Source organism: Neomonachus schauinslandi, chromosome 1 (genome assembly GCF_002201575.2).
Source record: "Neomonachus schauinslandi chromosome 1, ASM220157v2, whole genome shotgun sequence".
Lineage (NCBI taxonomy): Eukaryota > Metazoa > Chordata > Mammalia > Carnivora > Phocidae > Neomonachus > Neomonachus schauinslandi.
Window position 1 is genome coordinate 195,049,564 of NC_058403.1, and position 14,772 is coordinate 195,064,335.

General features: G+C 48.9%; 1 protein-coding gene across 1 annotated transcript in view; it reads right to left on the reverse strand.

The window, feature by feature from the left end:
- Positions 1–14,772, reverse strand: part of DOCK3 (dedicator of cytokinesis 3) — a 482,665-nt gene that overhangs the window by 15,878 nt on the left and 452,015 nt on the right. The window contains exons 37-43 of the mRNA XM_044912806.1: positions 12,725–12,873; positions 7,771–7,857; positions 6,323–6,427; positions 2,494–2,635; positions 1,353–1,519; positions 1,125–1,211; positions 486–665 (exon numbers count right to left, since the gene is read on the reverse strand). Coding sequence (XP_044768741.1) covers positions 486–665; positions 1,125–1,211; positions 1,353–1,519; positions 2,494–2,635; positions 6,323–6,427; positions 7,771–7,857; positions 12,725–12,873 — 917 coding nt within the window. The remainder of the gene's footprint in view (positions 1–485; positions 666–1,124; positions 1,212–1,352; positions 1,520–2,493; positions 2,636–6,322; positions 6,428–7,770; positions 7,858–12,724; positions 12,874–14,772) is intronic.

Consider the following 14,772-nt stretch of genomic DNA (forward strand, 5'->3'; position numbering starts at 1 on the left):
TCCTGCAATCACAGGTGTGGTTTTTGTGCCGAAGAAGGACTCAAGGTAGCCAAATAATCTAAGCCTGGATGGTGGTCCCAGTCCCTCAGGGAGCCTGGATGGCCTGGGTAGGGTAGGCAGGGCTGGTGGCCAGGGTGTGGGGCCAGTCTCTTAGCCACCCACAACTTGCTTCTCATGAAGGGCTGGGCTCTAGGGCTTCTTCTGGAGGCCACTTACCACCTTCCATAATCAGATGGATTACCCATCTGTAGGAGTTCAGAGAACAAAAAAGAAGAGAAGGTCCCATGGGAGAGCCATGCCACAGAAACGGGGAGTGGGAGGGAGCTTAAAGCCTCACCCCAGGACCACACCTAGTCAGTGGAGGCACAGCTAGGAGAGGGCGAGTTGGGAAGGCTGCCGTAGGAGAATGGAGTCTCAAGAAGAGCCTGAGAAGTGCCTTCCCAGCAAGGCTGCCTGTTGTGGGTCTGGCCCAGGGTCCCACTCACCTCTTGGTAGCGTGCAATGCCCCCATTGACAGCTGCATCGATGACGCCGTTCAGGCACATGCTGAGCAGGTTGATGTTGCCGTGCACCTGTTTGTGTTGATACTGGCTGATCAGGGCCCGTAGCTCCTGGTTCTTATTCTCAACCACTTGGATGGCATTCTCCAGAGGGCTCACCTCCACCTGAGGGCACACAGCACACGGTGTCGTCCCAGGCACAATGACAACCCCTCCCTCAGCACGGTCCCGAGAGTGGGGATCCAAGACCAGTGATGCTGATTCCCACCCTTGTTCCTGTGGACTTAAGACTCCCTGACCTCTTCTGAATTTTCTCTTCTGATTTGTAGGCACTCAGAAGCACAGTTAATAGTGAAGAGCACCCGTTCTGAAGTCAGAGAGCCCTGGCTTCCCGAACCTCAGGGAATAGCTTCCACATTTGTAAACTGGGAGATTAAAAGTATCTGCTGCCCAGGGGTGTTGTGAGGGTTAAAAGAGAGAAGGTGTACAAAGCCCCCGGCACAGGATTGGCCTGTGGCAGCCTAGGCTAGGCAGGTGGCTGACGCTTGCTTTCTGTCTTCAGTTCTTAGAGAAAGGTCCCCAAAGCCAGGGCTGAAGATCAGCCCCATCTGAAACGTGTCTCACCAGTTCCCTCCTCTCCACTTCGAACCACCGAGAGATGCCGGGCAAGCTGTGGGTGAGGGTCAATGTGGTGCGCTCGATCCACAGGCTCTGGAAGGAGGTACAGGCCAGTGAGCAATTTTTGCCACACCTGCCTGCCTGAAGGATGAGACAGTGACGAGATCCTGAGAAAGTGGGGCTTGCCCCTGGCCTTATTACAAGTACCGCCCCGGCTTTCCTAGAGTTGTTCACCTTGAATTCATTCTCCTTGTCCTTGGGGCCTTTGTGAAAAGGCCTGTCGTACCGGAACTTCCTCACATTGTTGACACGGTAGAAGCTCTTGACGCGATCCGGCACCCTATCCATCTGCAGGACATCCACATAATCTGGGATGGGCGTCACCGCATAGATCTGCAAGTCTGGGCCGGAAGTGAAGGGAAAACCCAGACTTGCCAGAGAGATGGATCTGAGTACTGACTCCCATCATCCGCTAAAGGAGAAATGAGCACCCCAGCCCCTATTCCCAAATGGCAGCACCAGCTGCATCTTGAGGGCCAGACGAGACCCAAGCACAGTTAGACCAAATTTCCCTCTCTGCACCCTCTCCCTGCTCTAGCACAGCATCTCCTGAGCACTCAGCCAAGGTGAGATGCCAACAGCCAAGAAAGATGGGAGAGAGGTCAGGAGAATGCAGGTGCCCACCCTGCAAGAGCAAGAAAGTTGTAAGAGCCGGGGCCTTCCCACTGTAGGTAAACTGTATTTCCTGCAGAACAATCTTTTAATAAAAATACTTTTGGGGGTCTTTGTGGAGAGATAACATGGGAGTCCACCTGCCCTCCCCTCTCTGGAACATGCCTGTACAGTCATGATGACTGTCATGAGGTCTCCAAGGAAGCTGCGCGAGGGGGATGAGGGGCAGGCCAGTGTTTGCAACCGGACTCCCAAGTGCCACTAAAACCACAGGCTCTCCCCATCCTTCCCCACCCCAGGGCTATACCTCAGTCTTCCTGACAAATAGGAGCAGAGCAGGGTACAGAGTGGTGGTTATCCCTGGGGCAAGAGTCCTGGTGGAACCCCAAATCAGCCTGTTGAGTGGCTGCTCCCGGATGCCTAGGCAGGTCCTTCACAGGGCAAGGTGGGGACTAAGGTAATGGTAGCAGCCAGCCTAGGGATAAAGGTCCCCCCGTAAAGCCCTGCTTCAGGCACTCCACAGCTAAGGGCATGCCATGGCTGCCTCTGCTAAGTGTGGGTTCAGTGATGAGGACACACTCTGTTCAGGACTTATGGGTAACCTAGCCCGTAAGGCCAACAACACAGCAGGGGGCAGCTGACTGGGTGGACCTCACCTCCTAGGACCCCAACCCGCCTTCCCCCACCAAGCATCAAAAGATACACTGGGCGTCACACTGCAGGATGGCATCGTCAGGGTGGTTGGGATGCTGCATGGCAACGGCCTGTGGGAACTCGCTGAGCATCCTCTGCTGGAAGGCCTCCAGCCTCTCGTAGTCATGGCCCCGGCACACGTATTCTTTGTTCTGCCACAAACAAGAGAGCCTGCTCTCTGCCTTGCCTCAAGCCCCCATCTCCACGGGGGTGTCAATAGCTACGCATGTCATAAGCCTGTCCTAGGGGCCCCTGTGACAGTCATGGGGCACACAGCACTCAGGCCCTGCCCTAGGGGAAGTCATGATCCAGAAGGGAGAGGGACAGGAAACGGGAGGCTTGCACTGTGATGTAGCAGCCTAGAGGCAGGACACAGGCTGTGGGGAGCTTGGAGGAGGGAGGGCACCTTACCCAGGAAGGGGTGCGAGGTGCACGGTGGGATTTTAGAAGATGCCATTGCCTGAAGAGAGTCCTGAAAGGCCCACATGGGTCAGCAACGAGGGAGGAGCGGCGAAGGGCACTCTGTGTGGGTACGGTCACAGCCAGGGCAACAACAGCCTGGACAGGAAAAGGGGCAGTGGGAGGAAGGTATGTGTGGAGAGCTAGGGGGAGGGGGAGGAAGATGTCTGCAGGGGTGTGCCAAGGAGTGATGGCTGGGTGTGCCACCACAGAAGTCCCAACAAGGGGGTGACCGGGTGCGTGCTTTTGAAGGACACTTTTATTAGCTGGGAGAAACAGTGTACATATTGCCCAGCGTCCAGTAGGTATTCAGTAATTATTTACCGTGCTGGCAGTACACTCCTTTGCAGTTGCATCAGCAGAACAAACTGACATCATCCTAACTACACATTTCTTAAAACCTTGTGTTACATCATATTTGGTTTGAGTTAGGTCTCAGGTTTTCTGCTAGCGGGCTGAGGTCGGCACCCTCAACCCTGCTGCTCACCGACCTCACAGCTGGTCCCGAGGGAATGGAACACATGTCCAGACCTCTGGTGACATGTGTCTGCCTGCCCAGCTGCCTTACTAGAGCCACTTTGACAAAGTGGCATCAGGCACTGGCAGCCGCCCCCTCCTGCCACCCGCTCCCGGCATGTTTTCAGAGGAAGAGAGACAGGTCCACAGGGCCAGCCGCACACTCACCGGTACATGGATGATCACAGGCCAGGCTTTGGAGGACCTTAGATTATTTTGGAATAGAATTTCTGCCCCCTTTCCACTTCCCCTTTTACTATGGGAGAACTCAGCTAAGGCTGGGCCCCATGTCTGGATGCATCGGAATGAAAAACAATACCAGAAGGGAAGTCAAGGTCGGGAGGAGCAGGATGGCCTCTCCAGTGGAACAGACCAATAGTCAAAGGACAAGAGACATTTCTAAGTCCCTTGCTTGATAAGCAGAACTGACAAAGATAATTGTAAAGAATTGGTCTTTTCATATCAACTCGCGAATGTACAGTCCTCACCAGTATCTGTTCATGGGTCAAATGAAGAGAAACAGAAATTCCCCCAAGAAGGGAGGGCTGGATGTTTTCCTGTCTCCGTGCAGATGAGTAGATAATCACATTTGTGAAGCGAGGGAGGCAGATGGTCCAGAGAAACCAAGCTGACAGAGCTAAAGTAATAGATGGCCTATGTGTTCAAGGAAGGTGAGGAAATAGCCTAGCTTTCTGGGGGAGACCCAGCAGGAAGAAGGCACATAGCGTTGACCTTGAGGCTGGTTGTCGGTTTCCAGTTTGCTTGTGTGAAAGCCCCCATCCTTATGTGAGACAGATCTGGCTGCCACTGCTTTGTACTTGGTCCTTGCCATCTACCAAGCAAACAGCTACCTCCACTGGGACTTACTCCATTTGCCAAACATGAGCTGAGCAGGTGAGGGAAGGGAAGGCAGCATGTGGCTCTGCGAGGCAGATTTGTATGCATGAAACACAGCTCCTAGGGACTGCTCCTTGTGTGGGGATGGGAATGGACTGATGGGTGACACTTCCTAACACCCACTGTTATTCTTCCTCCATTACTGGCACCTTTGAAACCCCATTTGAACATTCAGACTGTCGCTTGCAAGCATTGTTTAGATGGGCCACATGCAGGTTCTATGCCAGGTCCTACTTGTCAGACAGCGCTGAGTGCCCTAAGATACTGAGATGCCCTGTGACATGAGCATGTGTGGTGGAAGCCAGGGCAAACCATGATGGAGACCTCATGTCTGGCAGGGACAGAAATGAAGATACCAGGGCCTGATTTTGTAATATCCAAAGTAATGATGTTTTAGAGTAAAATCTGGTTTCTGATACACAAATTGTGGGGCTAAACAAGGAAAATAAAATGACAATAAAGCATAATTTGCAGACAAAATGAGAAAGAAATAAGTCATAAGGCCAGAATCATTAGTTTGTCTAAGGACTTCCTAGAGATACTTTTGGTTTCTGATTCTTGTGTGATTCCTTCTTTCCCTTCTGCTGACCTCTACTTCCACTGCTTTTGCATGATCTATGCTGGTGGGGGCAACAAAGAGGCCACTTCTGAAAGGCCTGAGTTAGATGGTCCCTAGGGAGTGAACAAGTTCCCTGCTCCTGGGGAGACCTTCTCCCCATTTACATTCTGCTGCTAGAAATGGGCTACTGTGGAATGGAATTGGAGCCTTCCTGGGGGTCACAATTAGGCAGAGTGAGCTTGCTATCCCTGCCAGGATTACTAGTTCCTACAGAAGTCAATTTTCTTTTTAGCCTAGAATGTTTACTGCCTAGGAAATGTGCAAGTTGACTTGCTTTACATCTGAAATGTGGTTAGCCTGGACTCTGTTGCTAGCAGACTGTTTTTGTTTTTTCTTTTTTTTAAGGAGCCATTAAGGCCAACTGACCTGTGATGTGATATCAGGCTCATCATTGCTCACTGGCTAAAGCAATCTTTCTGATAAAACAGGATCCCAAACATATTAAAGAGATTCTATGAACGTTCCCAGCTGCTCGTTGAGACTTATAGACACGGAACTTTAGTGACATATTGGGATTGGGGACAGTCAGAGCTAGTTTTAGGTCTCAACTGCAGCCCCAAGGCCCTTTCATCAGCACAGCTTCATTTAGGTCAGCTGAGCACAGTGAATCCCTCTGGGCTACAGCTTACAAGCCCAGGTTCACTTCTCCTGGAGCCTCTGGCTTTTGCAGAATAAAGAGAATCACAACTGTTCAACTGGTGTCTGAACATCTATGCTCAGTCTTTCCTTCATTCTGTTGGCATCCCAGCTCAGCCTTCCAGGGAGTGATGGGGAGAAATGGCTGTCACCATCCTGGGCCAGAGAACTGGCTGCCTAGAAAAGGCTTTCCACAGCCAGATCCCATTTGGCAGCTCCCACAAATTTCTCTCTAATCAACAGTTTCTCCACCCTGGCTGCATAGCCTACAGTGCAGCCAGGGGGAAGAGCCATCATCTTAAATGATGAACCCCAAGAGGTCAGCCTACTGTTGAGGTCAGGACTGTACTGGTGTCTTATCTGCCTGAGAATAATCACAATGGAGGATTCCAGGCACTGGAACTTAAAGTTAGAAGGTTTCTAGACATACCTGTGGGACATTCTCAGACCCTAGTCATTTCCTGCAGGAATTTGATATGGTAAGAAGATCACCCTCACATATCCCAGGTAGCTACAAAATAGTACAGTGGAGTAAAACAAAGTCTAAAGTTGGCAGTCAGTCCTGTTAAATAAAGCCAAATGCCTTTTGTGGACTAGTCCTTCAAAAAGGAGTATTCAGTAGAATAGGGAAAAAGGTTAAAAAAAAACAGGTTATAAATGAATTATGTGTAAAATATGATATAAGTTCTTGTGACTACCTGAATGGACTCACCCGAAGGAAGAAAGGAAACTTCCTGCCATAGAAGCCGACCCGAAAGAACTCAGGCTCCAGGCGTTGCTGCTCCATGATGTTGTCATAGTAGCTGGCCTCCATTTTCTGTGAAGGAGAAAGGCAGTTGCCTTCAGGTTGGCCTGACTGCTAAGTGGTGTCCAAAGCAAGTTCTCCCAGGCCCAAGTAGACATCATCTTTTGGAAACAGAACATGGCAACTCAGACCGTGTAGAAGGGAGTCCCTGGCCATGATCAGCCTCTCCCCAGGTTGCTGCCTGATGGAAGAAGAAGCCCTCCTACCCAGTGGGTGGACCCAATCCCACACAGATCCAGGCTTCTTTGTCTTTCAGGGGCACACATTGAGCATGGACTCCTCCCACCCCCATGGATTTCTGGTTTTGGTTGATACTCACTACACCAAGTGACTTCTGGCTGGTGTTACTTATAGGTGGCTAATAGCTATTCTCAGCACCATTTTCCATCAGTCCAATTGCACTGCTCTTGTTCATCCATCATCTGACTAAAGAGGCTAATAATCACAGCAAGAAAGTCTCAGTTGCCAGGATCACTGGTACTGTTCCACTTTAAGAGATTTTAAACTTTAAAAGTTGAACTAATATCCATGATGTCTGGCATTACCAAGGTCAGTACGTTTCTTAGTATTGGTTGGCCTGGCTTCACATTCAGAAAAACTCATTGAATTTTGACTGGGAAGATAGCTCTAATGCACTCAATCAAGCCAGCTTGCGGGGGAGCAGTGGCCTTCAAAGACCAGTCAAAAAGCTACTTCTAGAGAACCACATCTATTGTATAGACCCAAATCCCCACCTGGAGCAGGGAACATGGCAGGGAACATAGCCACACTGACTGGGTGGAGGAGGAGGGTAAGACTGCTTACTTCTCTTTGCTAATGAAGTCTGCAGCTACTATGACTCAGAACCCAGCACCAGCAACCAGAAAAGTTTGGTAGAGACCTTCGAAGTCTATGGGACATTTCACTTAATTTTTGAATATTTAGCATGAAAGAAGGGAGTAAGAACAAGGTGCTTGAAAGTGACCACAAGCCAAAGCATGGAAAGATTATTTTATAAAGTTTTCATATGAAGCATCCCTGAACAAAATCATTTAGGAAAAGCTCCTTCATGAAGTTGAGCTGCTACCTCCTCCTTGAACCCCCCATTTTATCCTGCATACGCTGCTTCTCTCTTCTCTGAGCACCAGTGGCTCTTGGGGGCTGGATCATACCATCATTTGTCAGATGTGTGTTTTAGTTCCCCAGTGAGACTACAAGGGTCTTGGGGGCAGGAGCTGTGGCCTCCACTTCTCCTGTACTGTCCACAGCACTTAAACAAGGGCTAGGCCCACAGTGAATGCTCACTCAGAAAGTGATGCCAGGGAAGTGTCAGCACCTCCAGTCAGGGTGGGGGTAGGGGAAGGGGCAAAGCTCACCCGAATCCAGCTGAGGCTCTGATAATCGTAGAGACTCTCGTACTGACACGCCAGCTCCCTGCACAATGGGATCCCAAACTCCCAGCTCTGTGTCAGAAGGAAAGACAAGGCTTCAGCACCTCAGGCATCCTTAGAACAGCCCCAGCTCACAAGGAACACATCAGAGGGCACAACCAAAGGCCCCCTGCAGCTCATCTGTCACAAAGAACTGCTCAAGATGAGTCTGTGGAGCACAACACACAGTGCTGTGGCTTTCTAGCTCACGGTGGAGCTTTCAGGTTTCTCCTCAAATGTCTCTACCTCCAAGAGGACTTTCCCTGACTACCTCATCAAGGACAGGAACTTCCCCACCCATTCTCTGTTTCATTACTCTCCAGTTATCTTTAAAAAGTATTTACTTTTCTGTTGTATGAGTCTCAATTAGATGATGAACTACATGAAGGCAGGAACCCTGTTTATTTACTTTATCCTCAGAGCCTAGAGCAGTGCCAGGCATGAGCAGGTACTCAATAAAGATTTATTTAATAAGTTGATGAAGGTAACAATGACTTTTATTATTTTTTAAGCCTTTATTTAAATCCCAGTTAGTTAACATGCAGCATAATATTAGATTCTGGCGTACGATATAGTGATTCAGCACTTCATAAAACACCCAGTGCTCATCACAGCAAGTGCCCTCCTTAATCCCCATCACCTATCTCACCCCTCTCCCGACCCCCTCCCCTCTGGTAACCATCAGTTGGTACTCTAGAATTAAGAGTCTGTTTCTTGATTTGTCTCTTTTCTTCCCTTTAATCATTTGTTTTGTTTCTTAAATTCCACATATAAGTGAAATCATTTGGTATTTGTCTTTCTTTGACTGATTTATTTTGCTTAGCATGATACCCTCTAGCTCCATCCATGTTGTTGCAAATGGCAAGATTTCATTCTTTTTGATGGCTGAGTAATATTCCATTGGGTATATATACCACCTTGTCTTTATCCACTCATCATCTATCAATGGAAACTTGGGTGGAAACAATGACTTTTAAATTAAGATTACGAAGCTCAGAAACAAGTATGGAAGCCAAGCAGGAAGTGGCTACCCAAGCGCTTAGTAGTAGGCCTGACAATTTCCTTTTAGAAATATTCCAGTCTTAAAGAAGGCTTCAAATGATCCTTGCCTAGTCAGGGACCAGGCTGCCTCTGTGGTGTGGCCCCTGTTATGGTGACAGGCCCACATAACAGGCGCCTGAGGAGGGCTTAAGGGGCCTTCACTGAGGGCCAGACTGCCTATTTCCTCTGCTTTTTAATATAGTGCTTTCCTTGTTTTGTTAGATTGGGAATCATTGTTTTACTTGATATTTCAGCTAGGCTCTTCTCCCCGATTTCTAAATGCTAATTAAAATTTTTTATTACAAGACATTTTAAGCATATAGAAAAATAGAAGAATGAACCCCTAGGTACTCATTACCCAGCCTCAACAATGACCAGCTCATCGCCAGTCTTGTATCATTTATACCCCAAGTACTTATTGCCCCCCAGAGTTTTTGAAGTAGATCTCAGACATCATATAATTTCACCCAGTCATATTTCAATATGAATGTTTAAATAATAAGAATTATATTTAAAAAATAATATTTGTAATAGCATCAGGGAGAAGGACAACTCTATGTCATTTGGGACTGTGTTTCTCAAAAAGAGCATATTATTTTTATCCTTTGAAAGAATTAATGCCATATGTATTCAAACTGCAGGACCAATTAAAAATATTAAAACAAACCAAAGGGAATTTTTAAACAGACTCTAGCTCCCTGAGTTAATACAGTGCCTCTGACTTAGTGGGCTAGAAAATCTCTTACACCCCCAATACTGCATCTTTCAAGGGGGACAGGTCAGCCCTCTTTCTGGCTCCAAGTGCCACTTGGGCAGGTTTCAGCCAAGTACCTACCACAGGGTCTGCCCGGCAGGCAGCTCTATAGGGGCTGGCCAAGCAGCTGAGCTGTGCACAGACTTCTGGCCAACTTGCCAAGAGCACCCCGTGGGGAACTGCTCATTTAGGTGATGAGGGCCCCACGTGGGGCTAAAGGCACTTAAGTCTGCTGACAGTAGCTCCGGGTAAAGCAGGTCTTCTCCCCTACTGGGGTCAATGCTCATCTGCCTTGCTGGCATTGCTGCCCTAATTTGTATAATTTGCCCTCCTGCTCTAAGCCCTCCTCCCACCTATCCCCCAATTATGTTTAGAGTGAGCTAGGACCAAGAGTTTGAAGACCCTCTGTCAGCCTTAAGGGACTGTGCTGGAACCTGGTGGGTCTGGTGGGTCTGCGGCTTTGAGAGCTGCCTCTCAACACAGGTAAGAAACGTGTGCAGGAATACCGCATCCCCGCTATGGATTTTCTCTTGGTCTCCTTCCTTCCGGCAGGAGGCAAAGCCAACTCTAAAACTCCTCACCAATGTCTGAAATCCAGTTATTTCCACCAGCTCTGATAGATGTGTGCTTTTACACTTCCTTGTGGCCCCTCTGACAGGGATGGCACACATGTTACATTGACTCAGGCTCATTGTAATCAAACTGGAAAGGAAGGCAAAGGCCTGCAAATCCGGACTGGTGGTCTTTGTACTTCTTTTTACACACAGCCTATTAGAAGCAAGAGATCCATCATTCCTTCAGAGGAGCCCAGGCAAGAGTAACCCTCAGTGAGGAGAGCCCAAGCCCAGCTCCACAGAGAAGGCTGCTCCAGTACCAATGGTCTATATGCCAGGTAAGCAGGGGTCAGAGGACTTTGTCCAGCTTCCCTTCCTGTTTGCTCCCTCTGCCCTGTGATGGAGGACCAATTTCCATCTTCACACCTCTCCTTCCTTCTTTCAACTCCCGCTCTGCCAGACCTTGTCTGGCCTGGGAGTGCTGACCCTCTGTGGACTGGAGCCCAGTCCAGCTTGGGGGCAGACTCCCAGGTTAACCACCTCACCACCGGAGAATGGCCCTGGGCTAGACTATGACCAGGATTTGAACTTCTGACTCCATCCTTCTGGGTGCTCATGAAATAAACATGGGACCACAGGACATTGGGTTGTTTGTACTAGGCAGATAATAGAGGCTGGAGTGTGTGTAAGAAAAGCAGAGAGCCTGCCTCGTGAGGCAGGGTGTGCTGGCAGTCTGAGGGCTAGAACCCCTTTACCTGTCCTTCCCCAGAGTCTTCTTTTCTGCCCTCCTCCTGTTGCCAAGGTACCTTTTCTCCTGGCACCAAGAACCCTACAGGAACACTTTTTCTGCAACAGCCAGGTTTTGCTTTTTTGGAGTCAATAAAAAAAATCCTTGAAGGCTTTCAAGAACTGGTTAGCCTTATCCACTGGTTCTATTAGGTACTGAGGCACAGAAACACAGAAACTGGACCTTCTGTATGAACTCAAGAGGATGAATCTGATAAATACCTCTTTGAGGATGAGCTTATGAAAGGGCTCACTGAGTGGTCTGCACTCAGCACAGAATCTGTTCCCCCAGGAACTCACAGCAAAAACAGGGTGGCTAGAAGAAGTGGGAGAGCCTCGAGAAGGTGGCCTATGGAGCCTCTGGTCTTTCCCCCTGTCCTGCTCATCTACAATACTCAAACAGGGTTTACATTTTGATTCTCTTGTCTCTACTAAGCTGTAAACGTCCTTTTCTAAACAGTAGTGTTTAGTTAATGTGGAGTGAAGAGGGGAACTGAACCATTGTCCTACTGGTAGGCTCCATCAGATTGGGTTAACTCTCCACTCCGTACTCCGTGCCCACAGAAAGAAAAGAGAACTACTACACTAAAAGGACGCATGCACACTCACACCGTGCTCATGCCTCTCCTTCTGAGCTGGCAGGGCTTGCTGGGCATGTGGGTAGATGGCAGCTCCAGGTGGGCTGGGTGCCAGAAAGGCAGGTCTGGAAGTGTACTGATGTGGGGCCCTAAATCCAGCCCTGGACTGGCAAGAAGAGGAGGCTTTGGGATGGCACTGTGGCTCTGTCACACGTGGCTGCCCAAGCGCTGAGCATGGGCCTCCTTTCTGGGCTAGGTTACCCGAGAGCTCCTGAGGGTTTGGAAAGGTTCCTGCATGGGTGAATGCTTTTGACAAAGATTTCTCCTATGTTATATAAAACTGATGGACGTTTTCTGATTTATGGGCAAAAGCCATTAATATTTAAATCTTTCTTTTTAATGATGAAAAAATTCATTAAAAAACCCCCCAATTTCCATTCAAGTTAGGGGTTCAGCCACAACAGTTCCCTGAGTGATCCAAATTCAGCTTTTTAAAGCACACTCAAAGCTGAATAATGAGCAAACAGCATCAACAGGTCACACAACCTGCCTTTCCAGTACATGGGCCACAGCCAACAGTAGGTGGTCAGAGGGCCCCACAAGGAGCCCTCTGGGAGATGGGAGCAGGATGGCTGGCAAGTCCCCAAGAGGCCTAAACTAATGCTGACAGTGCCTGCCAATCCCACAGAGTCGAGCTTGATGGGGAAGAACCCCAAGGAGACAAGTCCAGTCTGTGCTGTGAGGGAGGGAAATCCAAGATAACATGTACCGGTAAGAGGCAGGACAGGCCTCCTTTGACTAAGGTTAAGATCCACTCATTTTTACGGCTCATATTTTCTACAGCAGATTAGGAAAGCTGTATCAGTTCTTGAAGTAAATCTAATAAATGTAAGTGGGGGCCCAGAAGCCCCTGCTGTAGGAGCATCAGCATGTGCCAAGCTGCTCTGTGGGGTTGTCTCTGACACCTTCAATCTGGAATTGGCTTCCAAGCCACAGAATTAAACTGTATATTTTTTTTCCCAGAGAAAAATCACACTGCCTCCAAAGCTAATGCACACACATGGGCATCCACCCACTCACCACCCTACACACAACCCTCTGTAGCTTCTGCCCATCCCTACAGTGTCGAGATGCCACACATTACAGCAGAAACTGAAGAGCTGAAAGGCCTGCCTAATGACACCCACCTTGCCTTTGTTGAAGTAGTGGATGATCTTGCGGCACAGTCCCTCTTTCCGCTGCCACTCTGTCTGGGATGGGTAGTGGAGAAATTCCCGCAGCGGCCGTTCCTCCCACTGCAGCAGCTCACAGTAGAGAAGCAGAGTGAATGCGGCCTCTGTGGGGACAGGAAATATGGAGGTCCAGGGGCTTCTCCTCAGGGATCCAGGAGTAGCCTGGTGCCAGGGGACTAGGCTAAGCACCATGCTAGGGCAGGGCATGTGCAGCCCAGGTCAGGGACACTGGATACCAAAGGTAAGATAGAGGGGCTGCCCACAGCATTAAGGAACCTAATAAGATCCTGGTAGACACCTTCCTCCCATAGCCTGATCACTGATGCTGGGCTCTAGATAAAGTCCGGCCCAGTGACCTGAGTTTGTGCACAGGCTGCCTTGCTTTGGGAGACACTGACATGTCAGAGGGTTCTTGGGTTCCTTTTTGGTCACTGACTACAGCTTCCTTTCCAGCCTTCTCAGAATGGCTCTTACGGGTAGGCACTGACCAAGGCTGACCCTAAACCAGCCCTGGTGCCTCCAGCACCATTTTCTGACCTCAGCATGGCCCTCAACTCTACTATTTCTGAAAGGCCCAGAGAGGAGTGTAAATGGTGGTAACTGTGTGATGGGCCTGCCCCCAGAAGCTCTGTTCCTGGAGGAGCCTAAAGTTGATGCTGGACCCAGGGCAGAGGACCAGTGACACCTTACCCTATACGTGGAACTGTTGGAGAGAGTTATATAAAACAACAGCAAATAAATACTATGGTTCTCTAAATTCTAAGGCATTTGTCACACTGAATTACAACCACCGCTCTTTCCTGTTCTATTTGCTCATTTTTAGTAGGCATCTCCTACTGGCAAGGTAATTAGCTCTAGCTTCTGCCTGGCCTTCCAGGCCCTACTCAAGTCCACTCCCCATGACTGTGAAGAATCTCATTTCTAACTATTCCGTAACCCACTTCCAGTTTTAGCCAAATACACCTGCCTGTAACCACTCTCCAGGCTCCTCATCATTGCCTTTCTGCCTGTGCTCTGGCCACTGGACCTTCCTGCCCAGGGATGCACATGCCTCTTTACTGGATCTGGACGAGAAGTCCTTTCTTTCTGGGGACAAGACCCTGAGGCACTCAAGGCCTTCCTTTGGAACTTAGGAAACCAGAAGAAATCTTCTTTCCTGACTATATCCTTTTCAGATGTTATTCCTGAGGCCACCGGAGACATGGCTCAGCACCCTCTCTCTGTCCAAATCCCTGACCCAGCCTCTCAGTCATGGTCCAGTTCTTGAGGAGTTTAGTAAAAGCCTCTATAGTACATGAAATTTATCAGTCTATTACTTCACCACTTTCTCAGAGAGTTACTGGAATCATGGGTGGAAGTAGACACTGAAAATGGCAGGTTTAGCCCAGTCATTTCAGATTTTCATTCTTGCCAACCTGTTGGTCAGGAAAGGTGGTATCTTTGCCAAACAATCTCTTACATCTTGAGATAAGGAAGAAGGATTCTGTGTTTCTACAGATCCATCTAATTCTAGTCATGCTGATGGACGAGAACAGCTTGAATTTCCTGGTTTGTCACACAAATTCAAGTCTTATGGCTCAAGAGCTAGGCTGCAGTGGCTGGTCACCACAGTGAAGAAGGTGGCTATTCTGGGGGATCTATTGCACAAGGTGATGAGGCAGGAGACACATGCATGCATATACCCTCCTGACTCAGAGTAGTGCTCAGTAAACGTGGGACAGGCAGGCTGAAATGCTTTTCAATTTGTTCTATTAGAAAAGGCCTTGGGGCGCCTGGGTGGCTGTTAGTTGTTAAATGTCTGACTCTTGAGTTCAGCTCAGGTCATGATCTCAGGGTCGTGAGATTGAGCCCCGTGTTGGGCTCTGCACTCAGTGGGGAGTCTGCTTAAGATTCTCTCTCTCCCTCTCCCTCTGCCCATCCCCCTCAAAAAAAAAAAAAAAAAAAGAACAGGCTTTGTATGGATTAAATTGTAAACACAATGAAAGGATCCCCGGGTCTGGCCT